Below are 18796 nucleotides of genomic sequence, written 5' to 3' on the forward strand. Positions count from 1 at the left end.
AACATATTCAATTTATATTCAATCCCTCAACAGACAAAATTCACAACGTGAAAGCGCCCTCTAGGCCTTGGTCTGTTTTCATGTTGCTGCTGACCCTGATGATGGAGCCACAGTGAGGTCACAGAGGTCATGTCTGTTTCCTGTTTAAGTCAAGCTCAGTGCTTCTTTCGCTGCACACAAACCAAACTCAACGAAATGATATATTTATCACATAACAGAATTAGTGGTGACGTACGTGACACCAGAGCGTGTGTGTGTGTGTGTGTGTGTGTGTGTGTGTTCTGGCTTGTATTGATTAACAATTAAAAACTAATTCTAGTGAGATAAGATGCGTAGAAATGTGTGGAGGGAGATGCAGCTTTCTTGCGTTGATAAATTCAGTTATATTTTGTGCTGTCATAACATTGACCAGGTATTTAATTAAAATTAAGTGTTATAGAAAACAGTTTACTTTTTTTATGTCGGCCACGAGGGAAAAGAGCCCAACTATTAATTGCTGAAATCTCTGTTCTTTTCTTTCATTTTGCTGGGTGAGAGAGAGGACATGGGTAATTGGGCTTTGTTTTCTGGAAACAAGAGCTTTGGCTCTCGTGTGTGTGTGTGTGTGTGTGTGTGTGTGTGTGTGTGTGTGTGTTTTCTTCTATATTCTTGGGTGTGTAGGCCTTTCCTGTTTTCTTTGCCAAGTCATTTATTTTGGCTGTGCTGGAACTCGGGGATCCACAAACAGTTGCTCTCTTGACATTTTTGCGCTCCTCGACCCAGTTTGATTCCCAAAGTTTAAGATTACTTGCTTGAAGAGTTTCTTTCTCATTTCTCATCCCTCAACTAAAAAAAAATAAAAAATAAAAAATCAAACAAAATTTTCTGAAACATGGTCATGTGCAATGGGCCTGCCTCTTTATTGTCTTAACCACTATATTTGTTGCACCAAGTGCCAGCACACAACTTCACCAAAAAGTATTGGCTTTACCTTCCTCCTGCTCCCGCGACAGTCCCATACTCCCCTCATCCATTCCGCCACCCGTGTGCATTTTTCCCTCTTTTTCTTAGTTTTCCCAGACAGTTGGTGGCGGATATTAACCCGCTTCTTTTTAACCTAAATGTTTGTTTACCCTGCAAACTCTCATCCTTGTGATGTGTGTTTTCATGAGAGTAGTTACGTTCCCTTCGCTTGGCACTTGAAGTGAAAGGCCTTTTGGTGTGTGAACCTCAGTCGTTACAATAAGGATCCCCAGGATTTCAGTCATGAAAAACCTGCTTAAGCCAGTCATTTAGTGTCTTCTCTGTCTTCTCGTAATCTGTTAGGAGTGTGAAGTCATCCGGCGTATTCACAGCTGTAGTCAGATGGAAAGACCGAAGCCCTCTTTGGGCTGCCAGTCGAAGGAATCGCTCGAAAGTTGGAACTAACTTTTCCAACTTGACATCACTACAGCCTCCCCTTATTGTGTGCGTTGTGTGTCTGTGTGAGTCAACTTTTGTTAATCCGTCCTTGTTAGTTTATCTGGGGGCTGCACTCGTCCTCTATCCTCTCCTGTTTCATCCTCCTCTCCTATCCTCTAATCTCTTAATGGCATCTCGGGGTATCGCTGTCTGTCTGTCCGTCTGTCTGTCTGATGACTGCTGGCTCTGCCCTCCCGTCTGCTGAGTGGAACGAGTGTAATGACCCGCTTTGTTCTCCCGTCAAAATATAACCAATTTAACTGTCAGCAGTAACCTTTGATGTGTTCATCCCTCACTATGATGGTAACAGAGTGGACATGATGTTCTCAGCCAGCACGGATAAAGAACGCGCTCTCTGTTGATTAGTTATCGCCTTTGGGATAGAAACACAAATCCAATCTGTGTGTTGTTGGCTCTCTGCAACCCTTAAATAAGTGGCTGATGTTATTTCAGCAGAGAAGTGGAATCAAGCACCAGTTCCCATGACCATGACTTCCAGCTCCTCGCTGTGTGATTAGCCATGCTCGACTTACTAACAGTCTGAGGTTGATTGCTCGTGCCTGTCTAACCTAGTGATGCCAAATGCATTTGCCTGGATTGAGCTAAACTGTCTGTAGAAATGTTTCACTGGTCATGTTTCAACTGGGTTTATAATTAATTCCCTGTTGCAGATCTTTCAACCATTTATTCCACGTTGTCTGCCTCCTGAAGGTCCAGTGACTTATTATATCAGTAACTAGACGCAGATGGAAGCTTTGCGATCATGGGGACACACTAGCAGTACCACTTCAGTCTGGATGCAGGTGGGAGAAAGAAACGTCCTCTGGGAGTTTTGAGCTGAAAAGTGTGTTTTGGACAGTCACAGGCCTCACTGCTCTGTAACTGGACCCAGGTTGCCCTCTAACTGCAGAATGTGATGCTGCAGCATCTATTTATTATTGTAGTGTGAGGAGAATGTCCATTCCTGCTGTTACAAGGTCCCAGATTCTATTTCTGGGTTCAGATGAGCAGCTGAACAACAGACAGATGCTGTGCTATGTAGCTTTACTGCTTATGTAAATATTCTATTAGGATTCACTTCCTCTTCCATCTTCATCCACCTTGTTGCACTTTCCTGGCATGAGCGTTGGTATGTCTGGCACCTCCTGAGTGCTTCAGCTGCAGAGAGGCAGGTCAGGGTTCTTTTGGCAGCTTCAGTTCCCAGACAGGAAGTGTTCCCGTTTTGTTTTACCAGTGGACGGGTCGGAGGTCACGCAGCTGCTGGGGAGCCTTCTGGAGGCCGGCAACCTGTGATGATGTATCATTCACACTGTCTGCTGGGGTGCTTTTTGCTTATTAAAGCCTATTGAAATGCAGAAACTCTGGGTCAGTAATGCACATAGAGTGTGCATCAATATGAGAAAGTACTTTTACCAGTTCGTTGGCTACATCTGTGACTATTGATGATACCTCTGTGTATCAATATTGGATTGATGTCAGCCTGTTCATTTATGTAATCGCACAAAAAAATCCATTAACTTTTTTTGAACAGTTTTGCACCAGTGTTGCAGAAGGATTTTTGGAGGAGGGGTGTAGGTTTTCTGTTATTGTGTATTAGTTGAAAGTTGTTGTTTTTTTTTAATTCTAGCAAAAATGTTTGTTGTTGCATTTTTTTGAGTTGAGTTGAGGAATGCACATTTCCAAATGATCAGAATTTGTGTCCAATTTTCTATAAGCAAGTAAGTAGATTTGTGATAGCTTTTGTTTTTTGTTCCACAAATTGCACTGCTGTGCACAATACTTGCACAAAGAGCTTTTCACCAAATCATGCCGGGCTCATCGTGAGTAATCAAAGTAAATCAAACCATGAAGTTCTAACAATGCCCCTAATTATCTCCTCAAAATTGTCAGGCTTTTTTTTCTGGTGCAAATAGTGACAACACACAGAGCTAAAAGTGCTGGTTGATTGTCTGAAACTTAATTAGAAAAAGTCACAAGGTCACTTATCAAGAAAATAATTCCCAATTTTATCCAGTTTTCAGGCCTTCAGATGTAAGGAATTGCTGCCTTTTCTCTGTTTTGTTGCTTGACCTTCCACTGGGCTCTGAAATCTTTGCTTTGAAACCAGTCTACAAAAGGAGTGATTCAATATAGATGTTTTAAAGCTCAGATTTGCAGACAGGTGTTTGTTGGGAGGGAGAGAAAGTGGTGGAAAGTGTGTGGACGTGAAAGTCCAAGGTTGCTAAATTCATCATTGTGATGTGTCCTTTTCCTCATCCTCCCTTCTGCCCTCCATCAACACATTTCTTCCTGTTTCCAGTTGGCACGGTCCTCCTCACACAGCTGGGACACTGCTGCTTCTCTTGTTAACTGTGTACATCCCATACTTGCCCATGGAAACATTCCTATTCTTTTGGAAACTTTTCATCCCTGTGGTGAGAATAGTTGTGTTTTTGTTCAATCACGTGAAGGCCTCATAGGATGATATTTCTGAGGGGTGTGTGTGTGTGTGTGTGTGTGTGTGTGTGTGTGTGTGTGTGTGTGTGTGTGTGTGTGTGTGTGTGTGTGTGTGTGTGTGTGTGTGTGTGTGTGTGTGTTTTGGGGTGACCTTGTGAGGCTGCCTACGTAATAGACGCTGACTGGGAGAATTTGGTTGTACTGGGGGAGTAGCGACAGGAACACAATGCAGCAATAAACGGGAGGACTCACATCGTCACCTCATGCCAGTCAGGCTACATTAGCGAGCTTTAATGGTCCAATGATGTTTATTGTGCACATAGACTCAACACATCGGTCATAAAAGGCTGTGTGTGTTTGTTTCTCTCATTTTGCTGTGTGACGTTTCTCTCTGTAATAACCGAATGAAAGAGGTCATTCACGTCCCAACACAATCAGCCGATACAGCACCAGGCCTGACAATGAAACCGCCATCTCTCTCCTTCTCTTCTCCCTTCTTCTTCTCCCCTGTTGCTTCCCACACTCTTCATTCTTTTGTCTCATCCCTCCATATCCCTATCCTCTGCTTCCGTTCTCCTGTGCTCAGCTTCTCCTGTCGTCTGTCATCGTTCTCAGCTTGGTTACACCCCCGTTGCATCAGTGTGATGAAGGGGGCGTGTGGGTGCGTTGCCACAGCATTTTCCACGGAGAGGGTCGACATGAGTTTAGACCTCTGACCTCCTGACCCTTAAAACTGACATCCACACACGTACAGGCAGGAACATACACAGGCTGTTAAATCCCTCAGTGAGGTGCCTGTGTACGGGAGAGGACTCTCTGAGTCCATCTTGTTTTTTGAAGTTGTAAAAGCAGACTCGTCTCGATACGCTTCACTCATAGAGAGGCTGAGGACAAGCTGATGCTAAAAGTGGGTTGCAGTTGAAAAAATCTGCATTGCAGAACCAAGTTGAGGTCTTAAGTGTGGGGATGTGCAGAAGTGGTGCACCTGGAAACTCTGCCCTACCAGCAACACAGTCAGCAAAGAACAGTCCTTCATAGTTTGTTGACTTTTGTCACATCATCTGCAAAATATATTTATTAAATGAGCATCATTCTTGGTGAGATATATAATTGACAAAATGTTTGTGGCTGTTCAAAAAACTGTTCAAAAACAATGAGTAAATGAGATCCTGCAATGTCTAATAACGTCAATCAACAGCTGTCAGACATCATAATCCTCATGGAGGGAGGAAGATGACGTTAGATCATAGGCAGTGTGTGATATTTTCTAAAAAACTTTGTTAAATGTCAGGATGTTTTATCAGGATTATTAAAGATGTCCGACTGGGGGTTTGGTGCGAGTGTCTGGTCCAGTTGAAGAGTCCAACACACACTTGTTGGTCTCTTCTGCCCCTCTGTGGCGGCATCACTCTCGTTTCCAATAAGACGTGCGGTTCCTGGATTTCAGTGTCTTTCACTTGGTTCCCCTTTTCTTTCTTCACCACTGTTTGTTACTCAGATTTTTTTTATTATTTATACTCTCAGTTATCTTGAAGTGCTTTAATTGAATTTGATCTTTTTGCCCCGTCTTTCTCCTCTCACGTGGGAAGATTCCAGCATCTGAATCAGGTTTCACATCAGGAGTCAGGGGTTTTGTGAGTCAGTGAAATGACTCTGGGTTACGTAGTCCTTTACGTTCCTGGTAAACAGCTGGTATCAGGATCACATTTCCATTTCCTCCTGTTCTTATGTTGTCATGATGTTTTATAGGGAATGACAAAGAGAGAATATTATTACCGTCTTCTCCACGCATCATTTCTGGAACCAACGCAGTTCATTTCTGAAGCACTGAAATAGCAGGCGTATTTTGACACGAGTGTGGAGCTGCAGTTTGTCCCCGACAAGTATAAAATATTGTGAGGTAGATTGTGGTTGTGTGTTGTTGTGTGTAGGCGTTGCTAGGATTTTAATGTCAGACTTGATAACCTCACACACACCCCAGATTCCCTCCGAGGCGAGAGTAACTCTAGGATCCCGTCTGCAGCCTGAATCATGCTGACTCACACTGTCTCCGTGTCTAACATAAACACACACACACACACACACACACACACACACACACACACACACACACACTGGTGAAGACCTTCCTTTGTCCCCAAGCCCCCTTCTGTCTGAAGCTTTTGAACGTGCCGTCACAGTCAGCAGACCTCAAGCAAAGATAGCTGTCCATAAACGTCGCAGCCAGGATGCATCACATAGCAACGGAGACAAACACACATACACACAACTGCTGCAACATGTGCACACACTTCTACCTTCATGGGAACATACTGCTACCGTAATGCACAGGTATAATGTGTAGAAAGCAAAATTAATTGCCAAATGTTAAGATTTCTCAATAAATAATTTTTCATTATTTTTAAGCAAAAATGTCAAACTTCTTCTGATTCAAGATTTGAAAATTTGCAGGTTTTTGGTCATTTAACAGAAAACAGAGTCTTTGGGCTGATAGATGGACACAAGAATCAATTTGAACACGTCTGTCTGGGCTCAGAGAAAATGTACATTGAGCATTTAAAAACTTTACTCAACAGTTTATAAATTAAATCATAAATAAGTGATGAAAATAATCATCAGCTGCAACCCTAAACAGTTACAAATATGAATATATAAAAAGTTGCATATTCACATGCAAAGAATACATAAAAAATTTGCTTGAACATGTTAATATCATCCAGCATGTACAGGAAGGAGAGCACGTGGTTTCCTCCCTCGACGGTGAGGCAACCTCAGCCTTGTTTCTGTCGGTTTAGTTCATTTTCTTGCAGTTTCTCGCCGTGTGCGGAGCAACGGCTACGGTCTGGTCACTTGTTTCAGGGGAAAGGAATTCGCTGTTGGAGTGTCGAAGAGCGAGTGAGGTTGAGAGAGAGTGAGAAAGAGGCGAGAGAGGCAGGAGGGAGGGAATGGAGGGAAGGACTCAGAAGTTGATAGTCCAGAAGTGTTGAAACTAAAGAGATGCTGTGAAAAGGGAAGGACACGTGTTTTAGTCTGATTGTTAAAAAGAAGAATTGAGAGGCCAGTGTCCCCTCATGCATTACACTTGTTTGGGACTCAAGCTGTCAGTTGGAGGAGCTGCAGTCATTTTTTAGCCAGCCTGTCTTCCAGTCTAGCACCTGATTCAACAACATGGACTTCCTAACAGACCCAGGAGTTCTAACGCCTATTTTCGTGGTGACTGTTCATTTCCTGACAGCCGCTGGATTTTGGTTTTGCCGTCGCCGCCGTCGCAGAGCGCTCACTTTTGAACAAGGTACAACTGTTTCTGTCCAGCTGCTAACCTTCATATTTCGTGTAATTCATCGCTCATCCTTCTGCCACTGCTCTACTTTTAATTGAGGGAGAGTCGCTTGCTCCACATGCTTCCTGCTGAGGCTCCGCCCCTTCTACATTAATTTTTATTAATGGATGTCTCAAATATCAGTCAGTAAATATTTCCTTCAGCATTTAGCTCCTCCATGGCCCTTGATAGCATGTTAGCAGGGCTGTAACACAATGCTATCTTTCTGCAGCTTGTCACCTTGCTGTCAGTTTTCTATTTTAGTGTTAGAGAGAAATGGAAAGGCAACTGTGCTCCTGTTTCATGTCCAGTTACAGTCAGACGCTGGTCTTCATGCTTGGACATCAGTGACTTTGTGTTGCATGACGTCATGATTGTATCTGATCTAGTTTTCCTCTGAGTCAATGGAGAAGAATTTACCATATTTGGCGTTTATTGCAGCAGATTCACATCATCAAGACCATTGTATGATACAGTTACATCCACGTAATCCAGTGGGGAGGTTCCTTTGTTATGGACTCCCATTGGTGTGTACGGTGTGTGTCTTTGCACAAGCAGCTCAGTCTTGCTCATATAAATGCATGTACAGCTCCAAACAACGAGTTTCTGTGGTGCCAGTAAGCTGCTCAGTCCAGTCATGTGTCTGATTATTCAGACCTAATGCTCAACACTTGAACACCATGTTTTGCAACAATCAGCAGTTGCAATGTTGCTTCAAAGCTCGTGCAGAACCTGCTGCGAATGACCTGTAAGACTCGGTTGTGCACTGATCGCGTTTTAACATTTGCTAAGTGGCTGGTGTTGGTGGTTCAGAAGCGTCTTGACGTAAAAATGCTGTCTCACATTGTCGGCTAATCTTCATAGCTGGATGTGAGGTTCACTGTTCATGGTGGTTTACTTTTTTGTTGAATTTATAACTTTTGTATGTGGTATAACTCATCTAGCATCCCAGACTTCTGTCAAACAACCACCAGTAAAGTGAATCATAAGAGCAGGTCAAGGCCTGTTGTTCTGGTTACCAGGTTCAATGTTCTGATCGGGATCATTTATTGGCATCATTTTTCTTGAAGTTCATTATTTATTTTATGTGAAGGGTGGTACTCTGGTGCACTGGTTAGTACCGTCACCTCACAGCAAAATAAAAGTTCAAATGTGATGGCCGTCTGTGTATTGCATTTTGGGTTCTCTCCTGGTGCTCCAGCTTCCTCCAACACACCAAAAATTTCCTGTAGGTGCATCTGAGCGTGAATTTGAAGGGTTTGTCATCTCTGTGAGTCCAGTGATGGATATGTGTCCAACCCAGGGTGACCCCACTCCTTGCCCAAGGACAGCTGAGAGGGCTTCAGGCCCTGCAACCAACCCTGAACAGGATCAGTGTTGGATGGATGGATCTATTTATATAATAAAACCACAATTCACTTCATTTTCAATCATAATAATTCAACTTAAATGTCCTCAAATAATCAAAAACCCTAAAAACACAACCTTTTCAGTAAAAAGTTGTTGCAGTGCACTTGAACGCAGAGTGCAGATGGCAGCATTTCCTTGTTTCTGACAAAGAATGAAACATCAACAACTGACATTGAAAGAAAAGAAGTGTTTTGGTTCTTTTTTGTGTCATATATTCATGAGTTTGCACTCACAGCAGGGTCACAGGGTGGAGTACCAGGTCCTCTCTGTATGGAGTTTGCATGGTCTCCCTTTTGTTGCGTGGTTTTCCTCCAGGATTTTCAGCATCCACGAGGGAAATGCTCCTGTTGGTGCTCCTGACCAAACAGCTGCTCAGAGGACAGATTTGTTGTTTCTCTGTCTCAGGTGGTTCCTCAAGATCTACATACTTCTTTGAAGAACAAAGCCGTGTTCCTTATGTGGATACAGGCTGGCAGATGAATTTGATGGGACAAAGCTTGTGGCTTTGTTGACAGCTTCTTAGAATACATTATTATACGGCCAAGCAGGAGAGTTTGCTTGGATATTTCATGTTTTAAACCAGTGATGGAACTTAAATCTCCCACCTAAATTGATTTTCTGACCTGGGGTGAGGTGGTCCTGCTTCAAAATCATTTAACATGCAGGGTTTGTAGCCGAGGGGAAAAACATTGGATAAGAGGCAGAAGGAAGTAGAGAATGCAATGAAAAAGGAGGGATGGTGGCCTGTGCCAGAGAGTCACCAGAGAGGAGGATAAATGAAGCCTGGGAGCCAGTCTGGCTAAGACAGAAAGTGGAAAAAAGTGGTGGATGACTAAAAAAGAAAGAAGAGGACATATCCCCAGCAATTTAAACTTTTACTCTAATCACAAGAGGAAAAAGCTGGTCGATGGGTCAGAGGCAGAGCGAGGAGATTAGAGACGATAACGGGAGAGAAGGAGGGAGCGAGGGATGAGCATGCTGCCTGGTATTAGAGGTGTAAGCTCTGCCTGGTATTTTTAGTGTGGATGGTCCCTTTGAGATGGAAAGAGAGGAGTCATTTTCTGTGGAGGTTTGGAGGAGAAGACACATTGAAGCAAAGGAGAACCCAAAGGAAGGAGGGATGGAGATGGAATGATGTTGCTGCTGGAAGAAGGAGAAAAGGAGGAGGGGCTTGTTTTTGTTTTGTTTTTTAACTCTGAGCTTGTTCAAGCTGTGAGAGTGTGTGCACTGCTGTTTTACCTGTTAAGATATGTGTGCATGTACTGAGTGAGAAGAGTGACTGGCTGCTGTTTGTTATCACTTCCTGGATCCTGGAGAGGTCACATGACCTCCTTGACTCCAGTTGTTTGACTCAGAATAGCCCAGCTTCTAGCGATACATTGCTTCCACCCTGCTGATTCTTTTTGGCTCTATTTTTTCCAAACATGACGAAGCAGAAATCCTTCAAAACGATTCTCTCTAGGACAGCAGAGCTATTTTGAGAGACTGAAGTTGCTGTTCAGGCTGTGGCAGGAAGTAGAGCTGGAGAGTCCTGCCTGTGATTGGATGATGCATTCTGGCAGTTAAATACGGCTGCAAGCCTCTTATTCACTGTTGTGTCTGACTGAAAATCCGGATCCAGACACCCACGTCACCTCCATCTCTGTTTCATACACACAGATTCATGCACTAATGAGATAAATTACTCTGCCTGGGCTGGTTTTCCTTCCAGTATTGAATTAGACTACGTCACACGCATGTCTCTCTCATCCTTCAGGAAGCTACAGAGCTGACATCACTCTGAGCAGAGAAGCCTCAGGGCTTTAACCCAAGAAAACGGACAAGTTTATCTTTGGAGTGAGAAAAGACTAAAGAGAAGCAAACAAGGAAAATGGATACATCACACAGCTGCTGCATCTGGCTTGTGTCACCTTGGATGAGAAGAGGGTGCGTGTATGCGTAGATTGTCAGAAGCAGCCATACTTGGATGTTTTTGTGGCATATAAAGCCAACTCAAGGCTGGATTACATCACTCAAAATGGATTTGGGTTGCAGAGTAAACTGGTGTAATTCCTTTGACCCACAGGAAATAAAGATATGCCATTTTTAAGGAGAGTTGCTTACCTTCGAGCAGCGTGGTAGAGAATGAAAGTACTATGAAATAAATAAACGCAGCAAGCAGCACCCCTCCAGTCCTGCAGTGCTGCCGTCAGCAGGCCGTCTGTTGTGGCCTGAAAACACAGCGAGCAAGCAAGAGGGAACGTGAGAGGGAGAGAAAGAGCGCCACAGACTGGAAGGGAAGTAGAACTGAAGTGAACAAGTAAAGCGAGAGGAAGAGGGGCTGCCCCTTTTGGACAGAGGAGGAGGAGCTTCCTCTGACTTTGACACACGTGTGAGAGAGCAACTGCTACTGGGACAGAGGGAGACTGCTGCCTAAGAAACAACCAGCCAACATGGCAAGAATGGAGGGAAAATGAAAGGGAGACACTAAAAGAAAGGGGAGTAGATGAAGTGGTAGCGCATGCTGGTGGCTGAAGCTCCGCCTACTACTTTCGGATACGTGGACGGAGGTTGTTTTCACAGACTTCTATAATTATCAGACTCCTGTGTTGGATTACGCACCGCCGGCGATGAAGGAGGAGGAGAAACATTAATGGAACATGTGGCCTGACTACAGGAATGAATGTCACCTCAACGCTCACCTGTACTCACTCATGTGCTGTGCAGGTCAGTGTGTGTCCACAATTGGGAGTGTGGACATGTTGTGTGTCCAGCAAACAGAACAGGAAAAGCTCTTATTCGTGGCATTTGTTTCATCAGTGAAGCAGCATGGGTACCAGGGTAAAGGGCAGGCTGTGCATATCTGTGTATATGTTGTAATGTGTGTTATGTTGTGTTTGGACAGCATGGAGGGGGGCGTGTACACGAGAACAATCCTCTCCTCTGTAGATGAATGAGTGCCTCTCCGTGGCTGTCACACGCTGATGTCAACACTTTATTTCAGTTTTGATTTCATCAAGATAAAGTTCAGGATCCCCAGCTGTGATTTATAGGCCTGGTTAGCACACCTAGACCTACCAGAGAAATCCTCCCAGGTGCCGCGAGTGTGTGTGTCTCTCCATCTCACTCATAACATGTAAAGGCCAGAGTGTTTGCTCTGGGCTAACTAACCGAGCTACCCAGGCAGGTTTGGGGAGCAAGGCGTGTTGCAGTGGTGAAACTATTTTGCAAGAGCATGTTGAAATAATATGTGTGAGCGGGCCCTTTCTGTAAACTCTTTGGTGTGTCACCCTGGGTGTGGGTGTGTGTATAGAGAGAGTTTATGCTCTGCTGACCTTGGTCTTTATCCAGTTCAGATATTTGACCTAGTTAATCCTAAATTGAACTTCCTCCCCAGAAATCCTCTCTACTTTTGGAGCTAGACAGTTAAAGGTGTCATTTAAAGGTGTCAGAGCTGAGCGCTTCTGTGTGTGTGTGTGTGTGTGTGTGTGTGTGTGTGTGTGTTTGTGTGTGTGTGTGTGTGTGTGTGTGTGTGTGTGTGAGAGAGAGAGAGAGATTAAAGATCTTAAAAAGAGGAAGTGATACTGACTCTCCACATAGCTTCAGTCTGGCAGCTTCTGAACAACGACCTGGAGGGGAAATACCTGCAGCAGGCTGGTTTCTGATTGGCTGCATCAGAATCTGTTTGACCGACTGGAGGGAAATCTTCTCTGCAGTTCAGCTGCTACTGTTTCACTTTTGCGAGGGACAGTGGCTTCCTTGTAGAAGATTGCTGTACAAATTTTGATGTATTTTATTTCATATTCTTTTTATACACGTTTTCCACATACATGATATCGTCTTGACTGTGCAGATATACATCTGCATCTTTTCACTCCCCCTCCTCCCTCCATCACCCACATCCTCCCATCAAAATAAGCAACCTCAAAAGCAAAAAAGAAGCTAACAAGCAAGAGGGAAGAAGAAAGAAATAAGAAAAGAAATAATAGTACTGCCAGAACATGAAAATTACATGGCAGTAAAACACAATCCAATGGCATTGTTGTCCACGGAAGGTCTTACCAGCACGATGTCAGATATCTTGTTGGATGGTGGGAGGAAAAAGGAGAGAGGGATGTGTGTTTGCCCAAGACAGACTGATATGAGCAGAGGGAGAGAGAAACCCCGAGAAAGAGTGGCTCCTTTAGAGTGGAGGAGGAGGAGGAGGAGGTGGTGGTGAAGGAAGGAAGATAACACAGTAGTGGTGCCACATCAGGCTCTATTCCTGGCCTGGCTGCCTCACTCCTCAGGCCTGTGGAGGGTGCAGATATCACCACCTGGCAGCTAATCACACTTCACGGAGAGAGAGTCTTGGAAGAAAGACAAACTGATACATGACGAATGGATGGAAACAAGAAGAAGGAATAGTTGCTTTTGAACATGAAGGAAGGAACATGGAGGCTTCTGGTTTCTGTCAACTTCCGACAGCGAAGTCAACATAGAGATGTGTGTTTGTACCACTGCACGTGTGTGTGTGTGTGTGTGTGTGTATGTGTGTGTGTGTGTGTGTGTGTGTGTGTATTGTACACTGGCTGGTGTGTTGTATATCCATGCATGTGCTTGCATGATGATGGCATCTTATTATTGCTCTCATCAAAACCAGCTTTCGTCACAGCTCACCTGAGGGTGACTGAATTCTGAACTTACTGGTTTTACTTCCACGGGAGTCCCAGCGACTGATGCTCGGTCACTCACTCACTCTCATCAATCCCACTCATTGAATACTGCTGTATTCTGATTTTCATTTGCTGGCTAGAACAGATCAACAGGGATTCCTTTCATCTGCATAAGTTCAGGACCGTAAACGGAGAAAAGTCAAATAAAACACAGTTTTCTTTGTGGGTGCGAGTGCAGTAACAAAAACCTCAGATTATATTGCTGTGAACATATGAACGCTTTCAGGTCTTGTACAGTCCTTTCAGTCAGCCAGTACAGTAACCCGCAGGCCAACCTAAGATGGATGCATACATAAATCATTCCAGAAAAGGCTTGAGGGGAAAAAAACCAAGCTGCACCGACTTTGTCTCTACAAATAGATCAGGTCTAGAACTGGACTCGCGATTCAATGAGTGAAAAGATGCCCAATGAGACCCCAGAGACCCATCAGAGATGAAAACTACATTCTAACAAGCAGAGATTTCACTTTATGAGGGCAACCATCTGCTTTGACTGGTCAGGGTGGAAATGATGGAGGGAGAGAGAGAGAGAGGGATGAGGAGTATATGTAAACAAAGGTATTGATGTGTGAGCTGTTGCTGTAATAGGAGATCCCGACGAGAGAAATCAAACATAAAGAGCCCCTCACTTTCTCCGGTGAGGTGTTGAATCCACCGCCCTGCCATTGAGCTGTCTGGAGTTTGTCTGATTGCATGAATCGGCCGTCTTCCTGCTACAGATGAATAACTGTGCTGCTACGCTGGGTTTGGGTTATGTCATTAACCTCCGTCTCTCGCTGTGTTCCTGTCTGCAGATGAGCGGGACAGGGTGCAGAAGAAAACCTTCACAAAATGGGTCAACAAGCATCTCATCAAGGTTTGTGTTTCCATATGTTCACTACTAAAGGTGGTTGTTGTGCTGCTGATCTATGCTGTCTGTCCACAAAATAATCAAAATATAAAGAACTGATTATGTAGTGCACACAAATCAAATGAGCCATCTTCACGATATATTATACATATTTATATATTTAGATTTCCAATATAGTTTTACTATTTCTAATCTATCAGTCAGTGGTCAACTCATTTTTCATTGGCTGATGGCGATATTGAGACAACAAAGCGGCTGAAGACAGAGATATAATGAGTTGATTAGTGATGATAATAAGAGACAAAATTGATGAACATCAATGCAACTTTATTTAAAAACTGTAGAAATTTAAAAATATTTGAAAATAACAATGTGCTTTATCTGTTTTCTTATATAAATGCACTGTTTACAATCTTCAAAGCAGTTCATGTTCAGAAATAGCTTAGAAGCAGCGTCAGCATATTGTTGAACAAACTTTAAATAGACAAATAATAAATTGCTCCAAACTTCAGTGAGTACAAGATGGATTCAAAAGCCAATTTGTTTCCTCGTTATTAGTATTGCTTGCCTCATTTCTACAATCACGTTGTCTGATAATTGTCATTCTAAGAGAACCTCATGCCTGGCTGCTGCACCTCTGGTAGGATAGCAGCAGCTCCAAGGTTCCAGCAGGTTCAAGCGTTGGCTTCTGTCTGGCTGTGCTGATGCTCCCATCGTGCAAAGCACCTGCAACAAAGTGGTGAATTAATTGACTGTGAATCTTTGATGAATATTTAATGCAGTGAATTAAGAAATATGTACTGGATTGCGATTATTAAATAATTTATTGTCTTTGTCTCGCCAAGAAGCATCAGTGTGAACAGCTGAGTCAACCCAGCTGTTTAACAGCATACATGTACAGCTGTTTGACCACGAGAAAACACAGCAAAGAATGGAATCATCAGTTGTTGTTTCTGTTTTGTCAACTATTCAAGTGCCAGTCTCACTGATGTAAACTGACACATCAGCACATCTGCATTCATGCCACATCCATAACGTACAATATGTATTCTGTACGACGCCCACAGAGGGGGTGAGATGGGAATGCTGGGTATTTCCGTCACATGACCCGGGAATGAAGTGTCCGTCTGACCCCATAACTCTGGAGCAACTGTCGTCACAGTGGCCAGTCTGCAAATGTAACCCTAGATCAGCTGGCACTGCCAGCACCCAGAATATAGGTCAGAGATGGAGGGACGGAGGACTCTGCTTTAATACTGGACATGCAGGTCCTCGTCTGTTGTGACTGTTGGAAGTCACAGTGTACCAGCTGTTAGGATCTGAATCTAATGAGTAGAATCAGAGGTTAGTTCGTCAACAGAAGGTCACTAAGCAGCAAGGTTGTTAAAAACGTGCACTACAAGCTCCATTTCTCAGCCTCTGTATCAGATACAGACATGTAATTAAAAACTAAAAAAGCTTAGACTTGTGGCTTCTCTGTAGAATAACAAGCTTGTTCCCTTCTGTTCTTGAAATATCTTTAAATCTGGAACCAGCACTTAGCCTTCATCAGGTCTGGATGGGTTAACTGATGTGGAGCCAGAAATCATGGGTTTCCTTGTTTTTGTATGAGTGTAAAATAAATGTCTGTGTGGTTCGTTACGTTGGTTGGACCAAACAAACAGATGCAGCTTTTATTTATTTGTGTCACAATAACTGATCATTTTAATGGCCAACAGTTTCCTGATCATTGAAGAACTTAACAAGAAAGGAGAATGTGTTTTCTTAGCTTCTGAAACGTAAGCAATTGCTAGGGTTTTTTGCAGACATGTTCCAGTAGGTTGTGATGCACAGCCTCTAAATGTTACTCCCCTTTAATAAATAATTTATGAGCTGAAGAATTTGCATTTTGACTTGAGAAGTTGTTGAATAAGAATGGAAAAGAGCCACACACACATGAAGCAAAGAAGAAGAGGTCCCATGCTGTCTCTTATTGCTCATCTCACACATGCACACATACATTTCCCGCCAATACATGTCCACAGAGGTTGTCGGGAGTGGAGGTGACCTTATTTTGTTCGAGTAAAGTGCGACAGAGCGGGACGGTTGGAAGGAGGTGACGTGTGTCTGACGTGAAAAGATGGATAGCACAGAGAAGAGGAGGGGAAAGGCTGTTAGAGCTGTGGAAGAATTTCGATGTGATGGTGCTGCTAAAGAAGTATTATGAGTAAATCATATATCTCAACTCTTGGAGGCAGCGTGTTCTACACCATCTGCTGGCTCCCAGAACTGTTGATTTGACGAAACAGCAGCAGGGATTTAGATAAAGAAAGACGGAGTAGAAAAAAAAAAAAACGGCTTAGGAGACAAAGACGAAATGCCGTTCACCAATCAAGAAAGAGAAAATACTGTTGGAAAAGAAAGAGAGACGTCTGCTGAGGGCCCTCAGCTTCCTGAGTGACATCACGGCTCCTTGTGTCTTATTTACTCAGTGTGTTGGATGTTTTTGTCTGCTCAGGTGTGTGTGCAGTGCAAACACTGGCCTGAAAGCTACCTGCTGGCATGCGGTGACACACTGACGACAAATCCGGTAGCTGTGGATTAGGAGGTTTTTCTCAGATGGCGAAGCTCAATCAGCTAACAAGATGTTTAACCTCAGCCTTTTATCTTTATTTGTATGTGATACATGCAGGTAGCAAAGGCTAAAGAAAACGCTGGCTGGAGTCAAGAAACCTGCTCAAAACCCATACCAATGTTCAGCCCTGTTATACAGTACATTTCTAGTGTTGTTTCCACTTTATCATTTAGAAGGCGGTGCTTGTACAAGCCTCCATGTTGCTGCCAGAAACCACAGTCACTATTTTAATATTAGATATTATAAAAGAAACCTGAAAGTTCAGCAGCAGATGAGGACTAATTTGGCCAAACTGTGGTTGTACTTGATAAACTGGTCAGGTTTCTGGTTCTGGTCAGGTCTGAGTATATCAAATAAGATGTGGTCCATCTTAGGACTGTGGAGTATCAGAAACTCAAGAGTTTGCCAGATCAGGAAGCCACATCACATCTAGCAGCAAGTCACGGATCCTCAATGAAAATCAGATACTTTTAATCTGCCGTTGTACACAGTTGTCATAGCAGATGAATCAATATTTTCTGTAATGATTCTATTTGGCTAATCAGAATGTCAGCCTGCCTATATTAGCTGCATGGGAGACAACTGACAGCTGCTGCCTCCATATCGGACTCAGCTGGAGGAGAGAAGCATGCCTGAGCATCCATCTGGGTGATGAAGAGTCGTTTTTTCAACTTAAGTGACACTGACAGAATAAAAATGAGTTACTGAGTTTTTGATGCTTTGTCATTGAGGATGAACTGATGAACACTGCAAAACTGCTCATTGAGGGGGTTGCGACAGAGTTCCGTACCCAGTCAACACAGTGGTCTTCCAGTTAGCTTGTAATGACCCACCAGGGGACCCATTCATTCAGACGGACTGGGAAGCAAGCACACGCTCCAACACACCCAGATGCAATTAGACACTAACAGCACCTCATTTCCAGTCAGTGCTGGATACTCCACTTCTTACTGTCATCCAATTAACACTCGTTCCTTCAGCTCCCTTTTTACGTGGCTGATGCCAACCAGCCGGAGAGAAGTAGGAGGATCAGCCAAAAGGACACAGTTAGGGAAGAGGTTAGTGTGAACAAATGCAGGAGCTTTGTTTTTATGAATAGCTTCAAGGGTGAACGGTCAGTTCATTGGCAAGTTTGCAAGCAATGAATCATTTTCCTGACTATTCTTGTGACTGTGTTGCCCTCTTGTGGTGTAAAGTGCAAGTTTTTCTGTGTGTGTGAGGCCAGATCGCAGGAAAGCATTGTCATTGCTTGTGCTGTGTGCAGCAGAAAAATCGCTAGAATGCAGGTCGACCTGCGTTCTTGTCCAGGTGGTAGTGCAGTGCAGAAGCAGTGCTTTGCAGAGGAATACCTCCTCTTGTTGTGGTTCAGCCTCCATTTCTTTATGCTGGCTGCTTCCTGAGGAGGAGTGTTTTTAAAATGCCTCATGCAAAGCAGCAAAGTGTTTCTGTAGCCTCTCCCTGGTGTTGCTGTGGTGTCCCACATGGAGAGCATCCTGGATCGAAGGCCGTTGCACAAAAAACAGGCTTCATCCAGGTATTCTAATCGAAGATTGTTCCATGTTGGTACATTGTTTTGCTATTCACGAACCCGTTATATTAATATAGAGTTAACAATTGTTTAACTTCCTTTTATTGATATATGAGATATCAAATCAAATGTGTGAAGACCTCGGTCTGATATGGGTTCTACTTGTCATAATTAGTGGTGTTTTTATATCCTGATATTATTTTCCTTTGCTTACTTTACTGTGTGAGGAACAGTGATTGTCACTTTATGCAAAATGTCTTCCCACGAACAATTGGAGTTCTTTTCAAACCTCAGTTTGGTCTTACTGACTGAAAGTAACACCTTATGGCTTTAGCTCCTTTGGTAATGTATTTGTTTGCCAGTTACATGAGTCACACAATAGATGTCAGTAGAGCTACAAATAATCATCAGGCTTGTTTCATGTCTGTAGGACTAAATTGAGGGCTTAAATATCCTGATGTGTTAAGAGCATCTCATAAATGAGGCTCATCATCATCATCTCGGG

At 43.5% G+C, this 18796-nt stretch overlaps 1 protein-coding gene across 5 annotated transcripts in view; it reads left to right on the forward strand.

Moving 5' to 3' along the window:
* Window positions 1–18796, forward strand: part of macf1a (microtubule actin crosslinking factor 1a) — a 217038-nt gene that overhangs the window by 68875 nt on the left and 129367 nt on the right. For 4 of the 5 annotated variants that reach the window (XM_086194421.1, XM_086194416.1, XM_086194422.1 and 1 more), the window contains one exon: window positions 14094–14155. In XM_086194421.1, the coding sequence (XP_086050547.1) occupies window positions 14094–14155 (62 nt within the window). Of the gene's footprint in view, window positions 1–9548; window positions 11312–14093; window positions 14156–18796 lie in introns of those variants that run through there. The other variant, XM_086194419.1, reaches the window with a different exon arrangement.

Source organism: Aulostomus chinensis, chromosome 22, assembly GCF_037954235.1.
Source record: "Aulostomus chinensis isolate RoL2024-O1b breed Wild chromosome 22, RoL_Achi_v1.0, whole genome shotgun sequence".
Classification (NCBI taxonomy): domain Eukaryota; kingdom Metazoa; phylum Chordata; class Actinopteri; order Syngnathiformes; family Aulostomidae; genus Aulostomus; species Aulostomus chinensis.